Source organism: Lissotriton vulgaris, chromosome 4_1 (assembly GCF_964263255.1).
Source record: "Lissotriton vulgaris chromosome 4_1, aLisVul1.2, whole genome shotgun sequence".
Taxonomy (NCBI): domain Eukaryota; kingdom Metazoa; phylum Chordata; class Amphibia; order Caudata; family Salamandridae; genus Lissotriton; species Lissotriton vulgaris.
In genome coordinates, this window is record NC_141691.1 from 673,377,845 (window position 1) to 673,394,720 (window position 16,876).

Here is a 16,876-nt window from a genome sequence, read left to right on the forward strand (position 1 = left end):
CTGTGGTACTCACGCAGAGCGCAGGCAAGTGGTTCTGCTGCCAATGCGTATAGGATAGGAAAGAGGGGGCACCCCTGCCTCGTGCCTCTCCCTATCTGTATTAGGTCCGTGATGAGAGATCCTATTCGTATACGAGCCGTCGCGGAGGTGTACAGTGTGGCCAGCAGCTGTAAAAACAGCTCTCCTACACCCATGCAGCTTAAGACCAGTCTCAGGAAAGGCCATTCAACAGAGTCGAAGGCCTTTTCTATATCTAGGAAGACCGCAATCGCAGGGACTACCGGGCGTGTATGCTGAAACGCCGCAAAGACCGTCCTCAGGTTGTACTTGAGATTACGGGTAGGGACAAATCCTGCCTGTTCTGGGGCCACTAGCGAAGCTACCATGGGGCTGAGGCGGTTGGAGATCAACTTAGCGAAGATCTTCGCGTCTACGTTTAATAGCGACAGAGGGCGGTACGAAGCCTAGTCTCCTGGGTCATTTCCTGATTTGAGAATAGCAACCAGTATTGCCTCTCGCAGAGTAGGCATCATAGTGCCCATATCTGCCATATCCTCACAAAGGGTTACCAGATGGGGTATCAGTAGATCTGAGTATGCCTTGTAAAAGGCAACAGTGAGGCTGTCACTTACCGGCGCGCTACCAGCCTTCATCGCTGACAATGCCCACACTATTTCCTCCCGTTCGATAGGGCACACCAAGAACTTGCAGTGTATGTTTGATAGCCAGGGAAACTCTATATGGGTTAGGTAATCAAGTATGCGTTCCTCTGGAGCGGGGCCTCGCAAAGCATATAGTGTTGTATAATACTCCCGAAAACACTCCGCAACTTGTGCGTACGAAAGCTGTTCACCAGTCGTTGGTGACCTCATTACGGGTGTCGTCATTCTACCTCGGCTCCTCTTAGCCAATTGCGCAAGTACCGGGCTGGGTCGCTCCCCCTCGCCATACAATCTAGCTATCGCATACGTTCCTAAGTGCTTGACTTCAGAGTCAGCCTCCTGATGGTATTCCTGTAGAGTCAGAGCTAATTCTAGTGCGAGGGTCTTGCTACTATCGTGCAAGCGTTTCTGCTCTAGATCCGCGAGTTTGGCCTCCAAAGTACTCAGCCTGCCCCTGATCGACTTGAGGACTCCTGAATGTTTTGAGATAGCGATCCCCCTGATGTACACCTTGAACGTCTCCCATATAGTCTGAAAAGAATCCACAGAGCCCACACTGGTGTTGAAGAATAACTCAATGGCCGCCGCCAGCTCCTCCCTGAAAGAGGCGTCTAGCAAGGAGTATGGAGGGAAGCGCCAGGCAAAAGGCGGGATACGCCGTGTCGGCGCAGCAATCGTCAGTAATATAGGTGAATGGTCGGAATACGAAAGTGGTAGTATAGTGCATTTCTGAATCGCCTGGGTTAGATGTATAGTGCCAAGCCAATAGTCCTAGTGTGTATGTCATGTGGGGCCGAGTAATGTGTATAGCCCCCTCGGGTAGGGTGTCTGTGCATCCATACGTCGCATAAGTCCAGCCTAATCATTTGTGTCTCCAGCGCTCTAGCAGAAGCCGATGGACGGCGTTCTGGACCATCTGATCTGTCAATGTGTGGTTGCCTGGTCATGTTAAAATCGCCCCCAGAGTATATCTCCACCCGAGTGCGCCGTGACCTTGGCCGCTAACTCTAAGTAGAAGTCCGGGTGATCATAATTGGGGCCATAGGTGTTCACTATGCAGAGATCCATACCCTTATCGCAACACCTCGTGATCGTGTAACGTCCGTCTCTATCAGTCTCCAGCGGTGTTCTCCTCAAGAGTGACTTCGGGTTGACCCAAGTAAGCACTCCCCTAGAGTGTGATGTAAACCCAGCTGCATGTATATTACCCATAAATCCCCTGTAGCGAAGTATGTGGCTGTCTGGGTGTAAATGTGTCTCCTGTAACAATGCAACATCAACGCCATGTCTCGCAAAGTATTGCAGAACCTTCCGGACCTTTCTATGGTCATTAAGACCCCGAACATTCCAAGTTAGTAGCGTCAAAGAGTCCACATTGTCTCTAGGAGCGGTCATCCTACCTGTAGTGGTCTGTTTACGTGTTTCAGTAAAAATGTCTGAACGAACATCCCAACATCGTATCTTGCCTTGGTCATGTGTGGTAGCTTGCAATAAACACCCTCCAACTGAAAACATTCCCCTCGCCGCCATTGCGGATCACTACAACACCGCCCCCCCCCCCCACACCCACCCACGCCTGCTCATCCCCAACTAGGCCGCGAACAACCCCTCTCCCCATAAAAACTACCCCAGTCACCCAACCTCTCCCCAAAACTTCAGAAGACAAACAAAACCTTTGTCCAATCTTAGTGGGATGCACTCGAGGGCAAAGGTAGTCCAAAATAAGCAAGCTCTCTGTCGGGCCTAATCCTATAGCCGCCCCCCGCGTCTCAATAAAAAGTCGTCATGTGCGTAACCGTAAGCACAATCACGGAGCACTCCAGATTGGGCAGCAGGTATCATGTACTCATAGCATACTCCACTAATCAACATAGTCTGCTAAAATGACCTCTGACCAACAGTGATTTAAAACAACAGCGCATGGCTGTAATTAAATAAGGCGGGTCATCGACCAACTTGTAAAAAATAACGTACATCTTAGTGCCATGACTCGCCCGCTAGGGCACCCCCATGCCCATGCAGCGCACCTAGCACCCAACTGCGCATCCCTCCCGTAGTCAACTATCCAAAGCACATAAGCCCTACAAGGAAGCAAAGGAGCGTTATGACCGTTGACTTACCCAGTACCTGTTTCCCCTTCGTACCCACACCACCTGCACAATACAATGTAAACCATGGTTCTTATCTGCTAGAGTCACATTCAGTCCTGATCGTCCATTGAGCCTCCCGCAGCTTCATCCGCCCTGTTCGGGGATGATCGAATTCCTTTGCGCCAGTCCTTGAGGGCTCTCTGGAGGGCCTTTGGGGCCGTAAAAATCATGGATTTACCCTGTCTGTATATTCTCAACTTTGCAGGATACAACATCGCATAGTCTGCGTTCATCTCTCGGAGCTGACGTTTCACCGGTATACACCCCTCACAGTAAAGTCTGGGAACAGCGAGAGGGTCGATCCCTCGTATTGAAGTGGTTCTTTTTCCCTCGCCAGTCGTAATGCCACATCACGGTCCCTGTAGTTGAGTAGCTTAGCAATCATAGGCCTCGGTGGCGCCCCTGGCTTTGGTCTCGGGCCCAGAGAACGATGTGCCCTTTCAACTACAAACATTGCTGAGCAGGCAGTGTCGCCGAGGAGGTTCTTTAGGAGATTTTCGATGAAGACCTCCATTTTTCTGGTCTCCGGCAGGCCAGGGATGCGGAGGTTGCACCGCCAAGAGCGGTCCTCCAAGTCCTCTGTCTTGTCCTGGAGAATCTACATCGCTCTGCTCAGCTGTTTGTTTTCAGTGTCCAAGGAGGTCTGTGCCTCTTCCACCTCAGTGAGTCTGCGCTCAGACATATCAATGCGCTCCGCTTGTTTGTCGAGTCTCTCTGCCATGCGGTCCATGCGGTAGGTGAGCGCATCAATTTTGGTGCCTAACGATGCTATCCCCCCCTGCAGGCCCTTTTCCATAGATAGTAATAATCCGCGGCTATCTTGCTGTGGGAGTTCTTCCGTCGGCTCCAGCTCCCCCCGGTCCTTCCCCGATGTATAATTGCCAGGCTTGGTTCCTTCAGAAACAAAGGACAACCTGGTTTGTGTCTTATCTGTGCGCCCCATCTTGACTGGACCCTGTGGCCAACCACAGTCCGATGTGGGAAGGGGCTCTCGGTTTGTTGTGTGCTTCACGGCCTCAAAAATTGGAAGTAGCGCCGTTGGCATCAACTCGGACCTGAGATACCCCAGATCGTCCTGGCCGTGGTCTAATGTTCTTCTATTCCGAGGCTTCAGCCAGCAAGGCCTCCACGTAGCTCCTCTGAATACCGCTGCCACCCTCCAGTCTCGCCGGGGCAGTAAGTGGGCGTGCTGTTGCCGCGCCTTCGGCCCCTCTCAGTGCCCCTGCCCCCCAATGGTAGAATGCAAAGTCCCTTACATGTGGAGGTGGGGGGAGGCAATCAGCCACTCTAAGGGCTACAAACTGACCCAGGGGCCGTAGCAGGGTACCAAGGTCCCATGGGGTACACCCCAGCCGCTGCGTCTCTATGTGCGGCAAACACTCTGTCGCCTCGCACCAACCGTCAATATGGCCACCGGAGCTGTATCTTCGCAGTCCTCGTGTGATATCGCCGCGCCAGGCACCCAGCACTGCTCAAGTTTCCGATATATGGCCCATGGGCCACAGCCCGGTCCTTACTCCTCGCCTCTGTCCGAGGCCCACACGGCGCTCGTATGCCCCCAGCACCGCCTCTCGTAGTCACTGCTAAAGTTCTAGGGCTCCCGTAGGCGTGGGGGGCCCGTGCAGATTGGGGCCGAGGCGCCCCTTCCAGGTTCCCAGGCCGCGCAGCGCCGCTTCCCACCACTGCTCTCGCGCCCAGGCTCTCCGGTGCCGTGCGTGGCTGTCGGGAGGGGGAATACAGGATGCCTCCGATCACTGGTAGGGGCCACTGTCCAAGTCTCCACGCCAGATAGGTCACTCCAGGCCTCGGGTTCACGTACCTCGCTACCCAGTGCAGGAGGCGTCTACCACCCCAGTGTCACTCGCTTCGGCGCCCAAACAGGCTTTTGTTCCAGTTGTTCGCAGCGGCGTGTACTTCGTCGGGTGGCGCGGGGAGAAAGTCGCTCCGAGGCCCTCCAACTGCCGGGATGCCCTCTGGTTACCTCAGTCAATCGCGGCCGAGTCTCAGACCGCGGCCCGCCTCCTTCATCCAAGGTGCAGTCCACTTACGCGCCACCAGGCCCCAGGGCCCACAACCAGGCTAGCAGTGAGGCTCAGGGGTCAGACTCGCTCCCCTCGAGGTCCGCCTGAGTCCAGCGCCGCAGGGACGCGACCAGGGGTCCTGTGATGCAGGTAGACACGCAGGATTATTTAAGGATAGATGGTGAGACGGGGGAGCTCTCGGCTCAAGAAGCCATCTTGGTTGCGAGCTAGCTCCGCCCCCCTTTTTCCTAATTTATAATTTATAATAGTAAAATTATCATTTGCCCTTATGTCAGGAAATAGCTTGTTAGAAAAGCAACATGAGCTTTGATTTAACATCCAGAGAATTTCTTTGATTATGTACTGTTTTGCACTATTCAATTATTTACCATACATTTGTAAAATTAAGCACATGATGCACAAATCAAGACACTTGGATAAAATATATTCAACATCCACAGTATGACTTCTACCTTTGAATTTCTGCAATTTCTGCTCGAAGACGATCAATTTCCTCCTTTTCTGTGGCAATCTGTCTTCTGAGAAATTGCTCCATATTCACCAGTTCTTCCTGTTCCGTTAAAATCTCATTCTCCTACAATTACCAATTGAGAAAAAGAAATAAGGCAACGGGATTATAAACTGCAATCTTGTTACTAAATGGAAACATGAATTTGACTGGGTGTGGCAGACAGAAAACAAATGCTAGATCTGCTAGATTATGGTCATAATCAGACATGGCACTTTGACCACATTGCCTTTCAGACAAATGCTTAATAACAGAAAGAATATGACCCGTAAAAGTGACAAATAATGCTGTCAGATCAAAGGCTGACCTGACTATATCAAAATCAACTTGTGCTCAGGTAAGAAGTTTAATAACAGCAGAGCAGAGTTTAAAGGGAATTTGACAAAAAGCTCCAGCATTTCCCATCATAGGTTGCGCAGACCATCATTTGAGTAAGTTTGAATTAATGAAACGCGTCATGCCGATGGTCTACAATAAAGGGCAGCTTACCTGGAAACATGTGTGTGCTCTACTTTCTTCACACAGTAAGGGAGTGTGGTTTGGATGTTGTGGTGAGGCCACGAGCACCTTAAAGGAGTACCCACCCGAAGTGTTTCGGTGGCCTTTGTGGCAACTCTGGACTTTTAAAAACTTGTTGGAACCGCCAAAACCACCACATACCTAAAACTGTGCCTGTCCGTTATCTAATGGACTGCAACTATGTTGAAAGTTACCGCTAACTTAAGCAGTGCTTGCAGGCTGAAATCAGAATTTCTAGCAGTGGGGTGAGGGACCAGGAGAGCTGCTCACCGTCCACAAAAAGATCAAGGCACGCACTGGGGGAAGGAGCAGACACCGCCCACTGGGGTCAGTACTTACGTTAAGGTGTCTGCTCCGCACAAACTTAGATTCCTGAGTTCGGGCCATTCCCTATGTGAGTGTGTCAGTGATGCCTCAGCTAATCGTAGAGGGGCATTTTGCTTCAAAAGGTGGGCTGGAGAACGGATTGCAAATTTTGCGGCATCGGAGGAAGTTTGAATTAACGAAACGCACCATGCCGATGGTCTACATTAAAGGGCAGCTTACCTGGAAACCTGTGTGTGCTCTACATTCCTCAAAAAGTAAGGGAGTGGGAGATATATATATATATATATATATATATATATACACATACAAATACATACATACACACACATATACATACAATCCTACCACGTAAGTGTTTTCTTAGGAGCATCGAAAACAGGTTTAAAACTTCTTTATAAGAATAACCATTATGTATATAAAATATTCCTTGCAATGGACTTTGATGCAAGAATAAGAACTATGAGGACGGATTCAGATGAAGTGATAGCACTGCCAGTCTCAAGTTATGAAAATAGGTTAGAAACAGTGAGAAGTGCTCTGCTTCAAATAATTGATTTGTTTAATTTGATTAAGGCTAGTACTTATTTTTCAGATATTTCAATAAAAGCTACTGTAACAGTCAATGGTGTCACCAGTATTATTAGATTGTGATCACAGCAGACCTCTTGCAGTGTGTAAAAGGTTTTGAAACCAGTTCTAGTAGTTGGAGTGATCACTATCCCCTGCCCAGGTTTACATTTTCCACTCAATACACCTCATACAGGATATTATCTTTCTAGGAGAGAAGTCCCAATTGTAAAGATACATGTTTGAAATGAGAGAAAATACATCCTATTTTTTTTCACTTAGAAGATTGTTGAGACTGCTCTGATTTGTACGGATATTTGTCTGGGTGGTAGCACCAGGACAGCCATGCTGTTAGTCTTCACTAATCTAGAATGTAACTTAACTTTAGTTTTTATGTCTCTTAAGTGAAAACAACCAAAATGTCCATTCAAGAATGGTTAGAAAAGAAATGCTGTAATGTGAATAAGTCAAGCAAAACAGTGGTCACTTTGAATTAATTAATTCACAAAATCACCACAGCTTATGTACATGAAGAAAAGTGAATTTTCCTCAATGTGCCACACAGGTATGTGTATATAGATGCAAGGATATAAAATACAATTCAATTATTCAAAAGGTAAATCACACACAGTGGATGCAGAACAAAAGAGAACCAGAAAAGCAAAGTATAAACAGGCATTTATATAATCATTCACATGAATATGTAAAAGGTGCCAGGATGTATTAATACCTTGGATCATATAGATATAAGGGGTCATCCCATTTTTGCCTGCAATAACGCTTGGGTTTACATTTTGCTCTTGGATAAACTCCCAATAATTTGGACGAAATCTCTCTACAAATCAATTATAAATAGCGTATTTAGGTAAGAAAGAATACTAAATACAAAGCTGGGGAAGAACTGATTGAAGCTTGTTCATCTCAGTATGAGATGTAAATAAGTCCCCCAGTCTCAATATGAAGACATAACGTTGGATACTATTACTGCTGCAAAACATGGATGAAGCTTTTTTTAATTCTATGTCAGGACCAAAGGCAAGGATTATGCTTACTTTCTTTGCTTTATTTTTATAGGCACCCATTTCACAATATCATCAAAAAACGATCATTCCCATGAACCTTAGTGAAAGAGAAACAACATAACATAGTTCAATCAACACAAGTTAGGTCCGTTTATAATCCTTTCACTGTGTTCATGCCCCCTCTTTCTTGGCAGCCAGAGTTAAGTGCCTCCCCCGCTTTCTGCATGTTTATCTGACATTATACTGCATTGGGAGTATTGTTGGATTTTTCAACCTCTGTCTACCAATTACTAACAGTAAAGGGTGCAGCAGGATTGTGTTTCAACATCATGCGGCGCCGGTATTACATTTTAATTGCGGACATATATGCATGCGAGGAGGTCCTCCACACACTAGAGGGCACTGTCTGGTGCATTAGAACCACTGAGTCAACAATAAACGCTGCATTCACTGCGCGCAATTCTATGTCAGGACAGGAGGCTCCGATTATGCTTTTCTCATTTCTTTAACCCTTTCGATGCTCATGACGAGCTCAGCTCGTCATGATGCACAGTTGAGCTGTGCTGATGACGAGCTGAGCTCGTCATGACACCAGCAAAATGGTAATTTTCAGCACAGGAGGGGGAAAACGCCTAGCAGCCAAGGTGTTAATGAAATGCTCAGCAGCCAATAAACAATAAAAAAAAACTACAATACCCATGAACACCAGGGTAACAACCATAGAGACCAAAGTATAAAAGGCCGTATAGACAGTCTCTCTTCCTCTTTCTTTGCTGCTCCGCAGCCAGTTAAGTGCTTATTTGCTTCCTTACCTGTTTATGCTCTGGATTGCTTGCATATTTTTTGCCTTATTGTTGTTATATGCTTGGTGCTTCCTCCGCGCTTTTTGGCACGTCTTCGTAGCATTTTCCCACAAGCTTATCTTCGTTGTCGGCTCCGGTTGCCGTTCTGATTTTCCTGCCGTTTTTGGCGTGCAGTTACCGGGGAGCGTGTGCTCACCTCCCATGTGGCCAGGCGCTTGTTGCCCGTGTCCCTGACCTTGTGGAGTGGGAGAAGAGGGGTTTGGAAGGCTCGCGGTGGGTGTGCGAGCCCTTCTGTGTGTTTCTCGAGGCAGCTGTATCTGCGCATGTGCCACAGCCATTTCCGGGCAATTTCCGTGTTTAAACGGCGCTGGTTGAGTGAAAGGTCTTCTTGAGCGTCCATGCCCACAGCCTCTGAGGAAATTAACCCCGTGTGACGCCTTTTGCTTCCAGAGTGCATTAGGCAGTAGAATTTGCATAGGCTTTGCCTAGAGTGTGGTTTTTTCGTTACCAGCAAGCCCTCCCTCCACTTTTGAACTATATTGTGCAGGTTTGGACTGTGCTATTGGCTTGCTGTAGGGTTGTTGCACTCCCCCTGCATTGTGCCTTTGGCATTCTTATATAAATTTATACAGTCATCTTGTGGGCAGTAAATTACACGCAGTGTAACATGGAAGAATATTATGATGATGATGATGACTACTATGGGGGGGATGATTCTGGCTCATTGGAGCAAGATTTATTTGAGGCATTAGACCAGGGAGTGCAGCACTCCGTGAATAAGGTGCTTGTGCGTGCCATTAATCCACTGAAGCGTCATTTAAATCAATATGCGCAACAACAAGGTTGGTTGCCTGCTTCCCGCAAGTCCTCTAAGTCTCCTGTAAATCCCCATAGGTCTGACTTTCAAAAGTTGGCTAAGAGCTTTGCGGCTGACAAGCTCAAAGCCACTTTGAGTGCGTCGACATCCGCTCCTTCACCTACTGATTCAGACAACACTCATTCCTCTTCTTCTTCGGATCATGACGATCCTCCACCTAGGAAGAAGGTGTGCAAGGAACATTTTGTGGATGCCCCCACGCATCCACTGGTCCTGACTTTTGATCCTTCGGATATTGTTCACCCCCACTCCACTTCCTGGCTGCCTTCTCCAGCTGTTGCAGAGTATGTCCAGACGCACATCCGTCAACCTTTCGAAAAGGATATTAGGGCCAGGCTTTGTTCTGAATGCCCTAGGCCGGATCCTGCAGACCATCTAGTGGAAACTCCTGAGGTTGACCAAACAATGGTCACCTATCTAATCTAATCCTGGATCTTGGATTCCTGGCTAAGGAGTTGTCGGCCCTTGTGGACCCAGACGAGCTTATTGAGTGGGCGCAGAGGGCCATTTGCCAGTTGGGTAATGCCAACTGTGCAATTTCATGTGAGAGACGCCGTTCCATCCTTCTAAAACTTGATCCGAAGTTGGCTGAGCGCTCTACCTCGAAATCTGGTCCTGCTGCACAAGGTCTGCTATTTGGTCAGCCCTTTTTAAAGGAACTAACAAACAAAGTTTGTTGCCGCCTTCAGTGGTTTAGACAAAGCGCAGACTTCGCTGCGGCGAGCGATGCGTCTGGTTTTTGCCAGGGCCGGACGACATAGAGGACGCACGTTCGGCCGTGGTTCCCAGCAGCAGTCCCAAAGAGGGTATAAAACCCAGAGAGGAGGAGGCCAAGACGCCGGTTATAACACCAGATCCAATTTCTACCCCTCTCGCAAGGGGAGAGGCCAGTACAAAAAGGGATGTTCCGGAGGAAACCAAGGTGGTTACCAGGATTCCAACACTTCAGGTAAGCCTGATTCCAGCGTGCGATGTGGTTCTGGGGGCAGGATAAGATTTTTTCGAAACAATTGGCGTATGATCTCCAGCGATGCCTGGGTGCTGGAAACTGTCCAGGGTTACAAAATAGAGTTTTACCAGCGCCTGCATCAAACCCACCCTCCCACACCTCTATTTTTTTCCCTTCAAGATCAGGAATTCATTTCTACAGAAATAAACGTTCTCCTCAAGAAAGGGGCAATAATCCCAACTGTCCGTCATCCTAAGGGGTTCGTCAGCACAGTGTTTCTGGTCGACAAGAAAGGGGGCGGATCCCGCCTAGTTCTCAATCTAAAAGAATTCAACTGAGGGGTCGTTTACAGACATTTGAAGATGGAGGGAATCCATTTGTTACGGGATCTTCTTCGAGAGGGGGACTGGATGGTTCGGCTCAATCTCAAGGACGCGTATTTGTCGATTCCCGTCTCCGGTCCTCATCGTCGGTTCCTTCAATTCCTTTGGAAGGGAACTTGGTTCGAGTACCAAGTTCTCCCGTTCGGCCTCTCGTCAGCACCTTGGTGCTTCACGAAGCTTCTGAGGCCTGCCGTGGAACACCTACGCGCTCGAGGTGTTCGCCTGATTATTTACTTAGACGACATTCTGATTATGGCAGACTGTCCGCACAAACTCCTAACGCACCTGTAGTGGTCCGTCGACCTCTTACAATCTCTGGGGTTTCTGGTGAACATTCAGAAATCCGTCTTGACTCCAACGCAAGTGATAGATTTTCTGGGCTTCAAGGTCAATTCACTTTCGTGTCAACTTCTGTTACCCTATCAGAAGATTCGATATATCAAGAGGGAATGGACTTCGATTATTTCCAAACAGACTGTATCATTGAGATCTTTAGCACGAGTTGTAGGTCTGTTGGCGTCTTCCATTCAAGGGATCTTACCAGGTCTTCTGCATTACAGGGCTCTGCAACGCCTGAAGATCCGTCATCTCCAGAGAGGCCTCCGTTACTCAGATCAGATTCCTCTATCAGAGGAAGCGAGGTGGGAGATGCAATGGTGGTTGGACCACATGGACGCTTGGAATGGTCGAGCCCTGTTCGGTGTGTCCACGGATCTTGTGATAGAGTCAGATGCCAGCCTGTGGGTTTGGGGAGCCCGATGCGGGCCTGTCTCGACGGGCGGTCGTTGGTCCTCCCAGGAATTGTCTCTCCACATCAATTGCCTGGAACTCCAGGCGGGGTCCTTTGCGATACGATGTTTCAATCCCCTTCAGTCCAGTTGCTGCATACTTCTCCGTATGAGGGTAATCAAGGGAGGGAGGAGGAATACATGTCCATTTATTTCCCCAGGTAGTATCAAGGTTAATCAAGTGAAAAAATGGACACTTGTGACAATTCTAGACCATTGGTTAGAAAAACTATGGTATCCTCAAAAGACCCAATGTGAACAGGTTGTGCGGTATATATCGTTCATCCGCCCCTACATTGTGGTTTGTCGGCAGTTATCATTGGATACCATAGAAAGTGTGGGTGCCTGCCTCATCCAGAGGCTCCTCTGGTCTAGGTTGCAGTGTCCAGAGATGAAAAAACTAGTGCAAAGAAAGGTCAAAAACTGTTAAAAATAAGGTCAACACCAATAAAGATTTAAATGAAATGGTGGTGATCTTATATTAAAAACAAGTGGGTACTTGTCCTAGATCGAGTTATGGAATCTAGAAGTGCAAATTTACAAGAATGTCGACATGTTTCAGCCCCCTTCGGCTCAACGGAGTCTATGGGGCTTTCGTCAGGACATAAGGACAGACAAATATAGATAATCTACTCACACTTATTATGTGGAGTTCAATGGAAGTAGTGAGGGTCAACTTTAGCCACTCAAGTCTTAATAACCTGGAAAAGACAATACATACAAATATGTTGTGCAGAGGTGATATATATTCTCACAATATTGCTGGAGCGAAGGTAGGCACTGTAGTAAGCATTAGTCTCAACTACCACGTTAATGCATGTTAGCAAAAAATGTTAGCAAAAAATTACACGTTAATTCTAAACAGTGGAGCATCCCCTGGTAGGGTAGAGGAGAGAGGGAGAGGCAAAAGTGAGTAAGAAGGCTGCAAGGTTGTGTTGTACAGCATCATGTCTAAAATTTTGTATGAAATCTTCATGCAAGTGGACCCCAGGGGTACCGGTCATTCGTACTGAGTCTAGGTATAGGTAAATGGACTCCGTAATGACTATAAAACAATCCCAATATCTATAGAGGGCGGACGAGTGATTCGTGATAAAAGAGGATTCATGAAAAAAAGGTTATTGCGCTTGTGGAGAGAAACGCGGAGTAACTGACCCCAACGCGATAATAAGATGTAGAGGAAACACATTCACAGTCTCGTATTGAACTTACCCCCTAATGTGGAGTCTTAAGGTGTCATCGGGGAGGCCCAGAGCTGTGGGGAAGAGGTAGGAAATGTCAGAATCACCTTACCTCACGGGAAGAGAAAACTTCCCTGAGAGACACGTTCCGCCATTACCCGCGTGTGAGGGATCCTGCGCCGCTTGTGCTGACTCTGCCCCCGGATGTCGAGCCAATGTCCGGGGGAGTGTATTTAATGGGGTTTTTTTTTTTTTTTTAAAAAGCCAACTTTATTTGGATGTGACACGGAGACCTGAACGCTAGGATACTCAATTGTGTAAACATACCTTACGCTAGTTTAGTATAAAGTTTTTTTAGATTGAAGCAACACGGTGAGGATATGATGTCGGTTATGGTCTGTTTAACAATTTAGTTGTCATGGAGTACGGAAGCTACCAGACAAAGTAGGGTAGGGACAAATATAGTTACCTCATTGTGAGAAGTATACATTCAAACTGGTGAGAAAGAATGTTGTAATTTAGCAGTTTCTAGAGTACTTTTCACGGGGTGCGAGGGATATCAAACTAAGTTGAAATACAGTAACCTCATTGTATTGGAATAAGGGTAAACACTTGCATGAAGATTTCATACAAAATTTTAGACATGATGCTGTACAACACAACCTTCTTACTCACTTATGCCTCTCCCTCTCTCCTCTACCCTACCAGGGAATGCTCCACTGTTTAGAATTAACGTGTAATTTTTTGCTAACATTTTTTGCTAACATGCATTAACGTGGTAGTTGAGACTAATGCTTACTACAGTGCCTACCTTCGCTCCAGCAATATTGTGAGAATGTATATCACCTCTGCACAACATATTTGTATGTATTGTCTTTTCCAGGTTATTAAGACTTGAGTGGCTAAAGTTGACCCTCACTACTTCCATTGAACTCCACATAATAAGTGTGAGATTATCTATATTTGTCTGTCCTTATGTCCTGACGAAAGCCCCATAGACTCCGTTGAGCCGAAGGGGGCTGAAACATGTCGACATTCTTGTAAATTTGCACTTCTACATTCCATAACTCGATCTAGGACAAGTACCCACTAGTTTTTAATATAAGATCACCACCATTTCATTAAAATCTTTATTGGTGTTGACCTTATTTTTAACAGTTTTTGACCTTTCTTTGCACTAGTTTTTTCATCTCTGGACACTGCAACCTAGACCAGAGGAGCCTCTGGATGAGGCAGGCACCCACACTTTCTATGGTATCCAATGATAACTGCCGACAAACCACAATGTAGGGGCGGATGAACGATATATACCGCACAATCTGTTCACATTGGGTCTTTTGAGGATACCATAGTTTTACTTCTCCGTATGGACAACGTATCGGCAGACCTCTATATCAACAGACTGGGCGGAACACGGTCGATGTTATTGGCGGAGATAGCCAAAGATTTTTGGCATTATTGTCTGCAACAAAAGATCACTGTTATTGCAGAATACCTTCCCGGCCGCAACAATCAGATTGCGGATTGGAATTCGAGGCATCTTCGGGACTTCAGCGACTGGAGGCTACATCCTCGCGTTTTCCGTTCTCTCCTCCGGACCTGGGGCCAGTGTCAGATCAACCTGTTTGCCTCTCGCCTTAACACCCAGCTCCCGCTGTTCTTCAGTTGGAGGCTGGACCCGGAAGACTTGGCCACGGATGCCTTTCTTCAGACTTGGCCGTCGGGTCTGTGCTATGCCTTTCCCCCGTTCATGATGATTCCCAGGGTCCTGGCTTACACGAAACGTTTTCAATCGGAATTGATTCGGATTGCCCCTCTATGGAGGGCGAAAGCGTGGTTCCCGGTTCTCCTGGAGATGTGTTGTGCGGTGCCTCTCCTTCTTCCCCAGAAGTGGAATCTCCTGCTGGATCCTCTCGACGATCCACATCCCCTGATTCTGTCCGGCAATCTACATCTACTGGCGTGGCGAATTTCGGGGATCGCTGGTCGGGTCTTGGAAGCGATGGTGTGACGGGTGTGTTCAACAGGAAGTTGATCCCACTTCAGCAGATGTCTCCATGATCATTATTTTTTTGGCATCTCTTGCTTCCTCCGGTTGGCTTACCGGACTGTGAACAATTTTCGTTCTGCCATTTCAGCGGGCCATCTTCATCTTGATGGGAAGCCTGCAGGTGAGCACCCTTTGATTGCCAAGTTGCTTAAGGGTATTCGTCTAGCGAAGCCTCCCTGTCCTAAGTACGTCTCGTTATGGGATGTTTCCATTGTTCTACGGTTTCTGGAAGCTTGACCTTCCAATTCTTTATTATCCCGTAAACAACTGTCGGCCAAATTGACTATGTTGTTGTGCCTTGTCTCCTGCAAACGGGTGTCGGATGTTCGTGCTTTGGACATGGCAGGTCGCAGCTTTACGCCCAAAGGTGTTACGTTTCTCCTTTCCAGATGTACCAAAACGAACACTTCTTCGATTACCTACCCTTCCTTTCCCACACACCCCAACCTGTGTGTTGTTCAGTGTGTCAAGGATCATGAAGTAAGTACTGCTCCTTTCCGATCAGATATGCAGGGTCAATTGCTGATTGCTTTGCAGAAACCTTTCCGCCCCATTACCCCAGCTACATTGGCTCGCTGGGTACGATGGCTCATGTCAGAGGCTGGCATTGATGTTTTCTGTTTATGGTGCTCACTCAGCACGAGGGGCGATGGCTTCCAAAGCATTCACGATGGGTGTCACTCTTTTTGACATTATGAAGGCCGCAGATTAATCTTCTGATTCTGTTTTCAAAACCTTTTATTATAAATCAATTGATCATATTGCTTCGTGTGTCTAGATGCACGAAGTGTAACTCATGGCAAATCTCTTACAAGGCATTTTATGCGAGTTGGCAAGTTGTGAGGTGTATTAAAGCACACGAGGCCGTGACAGAGGAGTTCAGGCCTCATGGTGAACGACAACTTCGCATTGCCTTGATAAAGCCATTCCATGTAGTCTCCTCCCCTAACATTGCTAGATGGACTCAATGGGTGATGCAGGAGGCTGGAATTGACCTTTCAAAATTTGGTGCGCATTCTGCTCGAGGGGCCATGGCATTGTAAAACTTCTCCATGGGGCTAGATTGGAGGACATTTTGAATTCGGCAGATTGGTCCTCAGATTCTACCTTTAAAAGGTTTTATTTTAAACCAGCGGTAGATATGGCCTTCCTCGTGGTCGGGAAGTTTTGAATATTCATAATCCTCACCTCTGGTCCCGACATAAAATATAAACTTTCCAAGCTATTGTAATGGAAAGTTTAAATTCTATTAATGACTCCAAGGCAATGATTATCCCTTCCAGGAGTTACTCCAGATCCCACCCAAAACTTGGGGGGGTTTAGTATGGTAGTTAGTATAAGTTATACTGGTTAATACTTTTCCATATACTTGTAATGGGATTTCTTGGAGATCAGTTTCATTTTTGGACACATGATTTTTCCAGGGAACGAATAAAGCAAACAGGAATAACTTCGGAAGAAGACTGGACCTTGCTCGCACCAAGAAAGAGGGGGCGAGACCACAGTGAAACAACTATAAATGGACTTATCTTGTGTAGATTGGACAATGATCTATTTCCCTAAGATTCATTGGAAAGATAGTTTCTTGATGATATTTTGAAATGGCTGCTGTAAAAATAAAGCAAAGAAAGTAAACATAATCCTTGCCTCGGAGTCCTTAATAGAATTAAACGTTTCCGTTACGTAGCTAGGACATTTTTCATTCTATATAGCTCTAAATTTGATCAATATGCCAAAAAATTACTTATAGTCAACCATTGATCTTTTGTCTTGAAGTGACATAATGAATTATCGCAAGCCCGTCAAACAAAGCACCAAGTCGAGAAACGGGAACCATGATCTTTTTAAATTTGATATTGAACTTTAAAGTCCCTCAATAACAGCGATGTAAACTCTGTCACTGGGAGTTCAATCCCAGATTCTGTGTTTGAATCATCAATCATTGTACACATTTTTAAAAAGAGCAATGGGGTGATCAGAACTCACACATGATGTGACAGTTGAGATCAAAAATGAAATGACATCAGTGGCTTCACTGGTGATATTAC

At 46.8% G+C, this 16,876-nt stretch overlaps 1 protein-coding gene across 1 annotated transcript in view; it reads right to left on the reverse strand.

Moving 5' to 3' along the window:
• The window catches only part of RALBP1 (ralA binding protein 1), a 272,192-nt gene that overhangs the window by 39,278 nt on the left and 216,038 nt on the right, over positions 1-16,876 (reverse strand). The window contains exon 8 of the mRNA XM_086964942.1: positions 5,307-5,428. Within this exon, the coding sequence (XP_086821068.1) occupies positions 5,307-5,428 (122 nt within the window). The remainder of the gene's footprint in view (positions 1-5,306; positions 5,429-16,876) is intronic.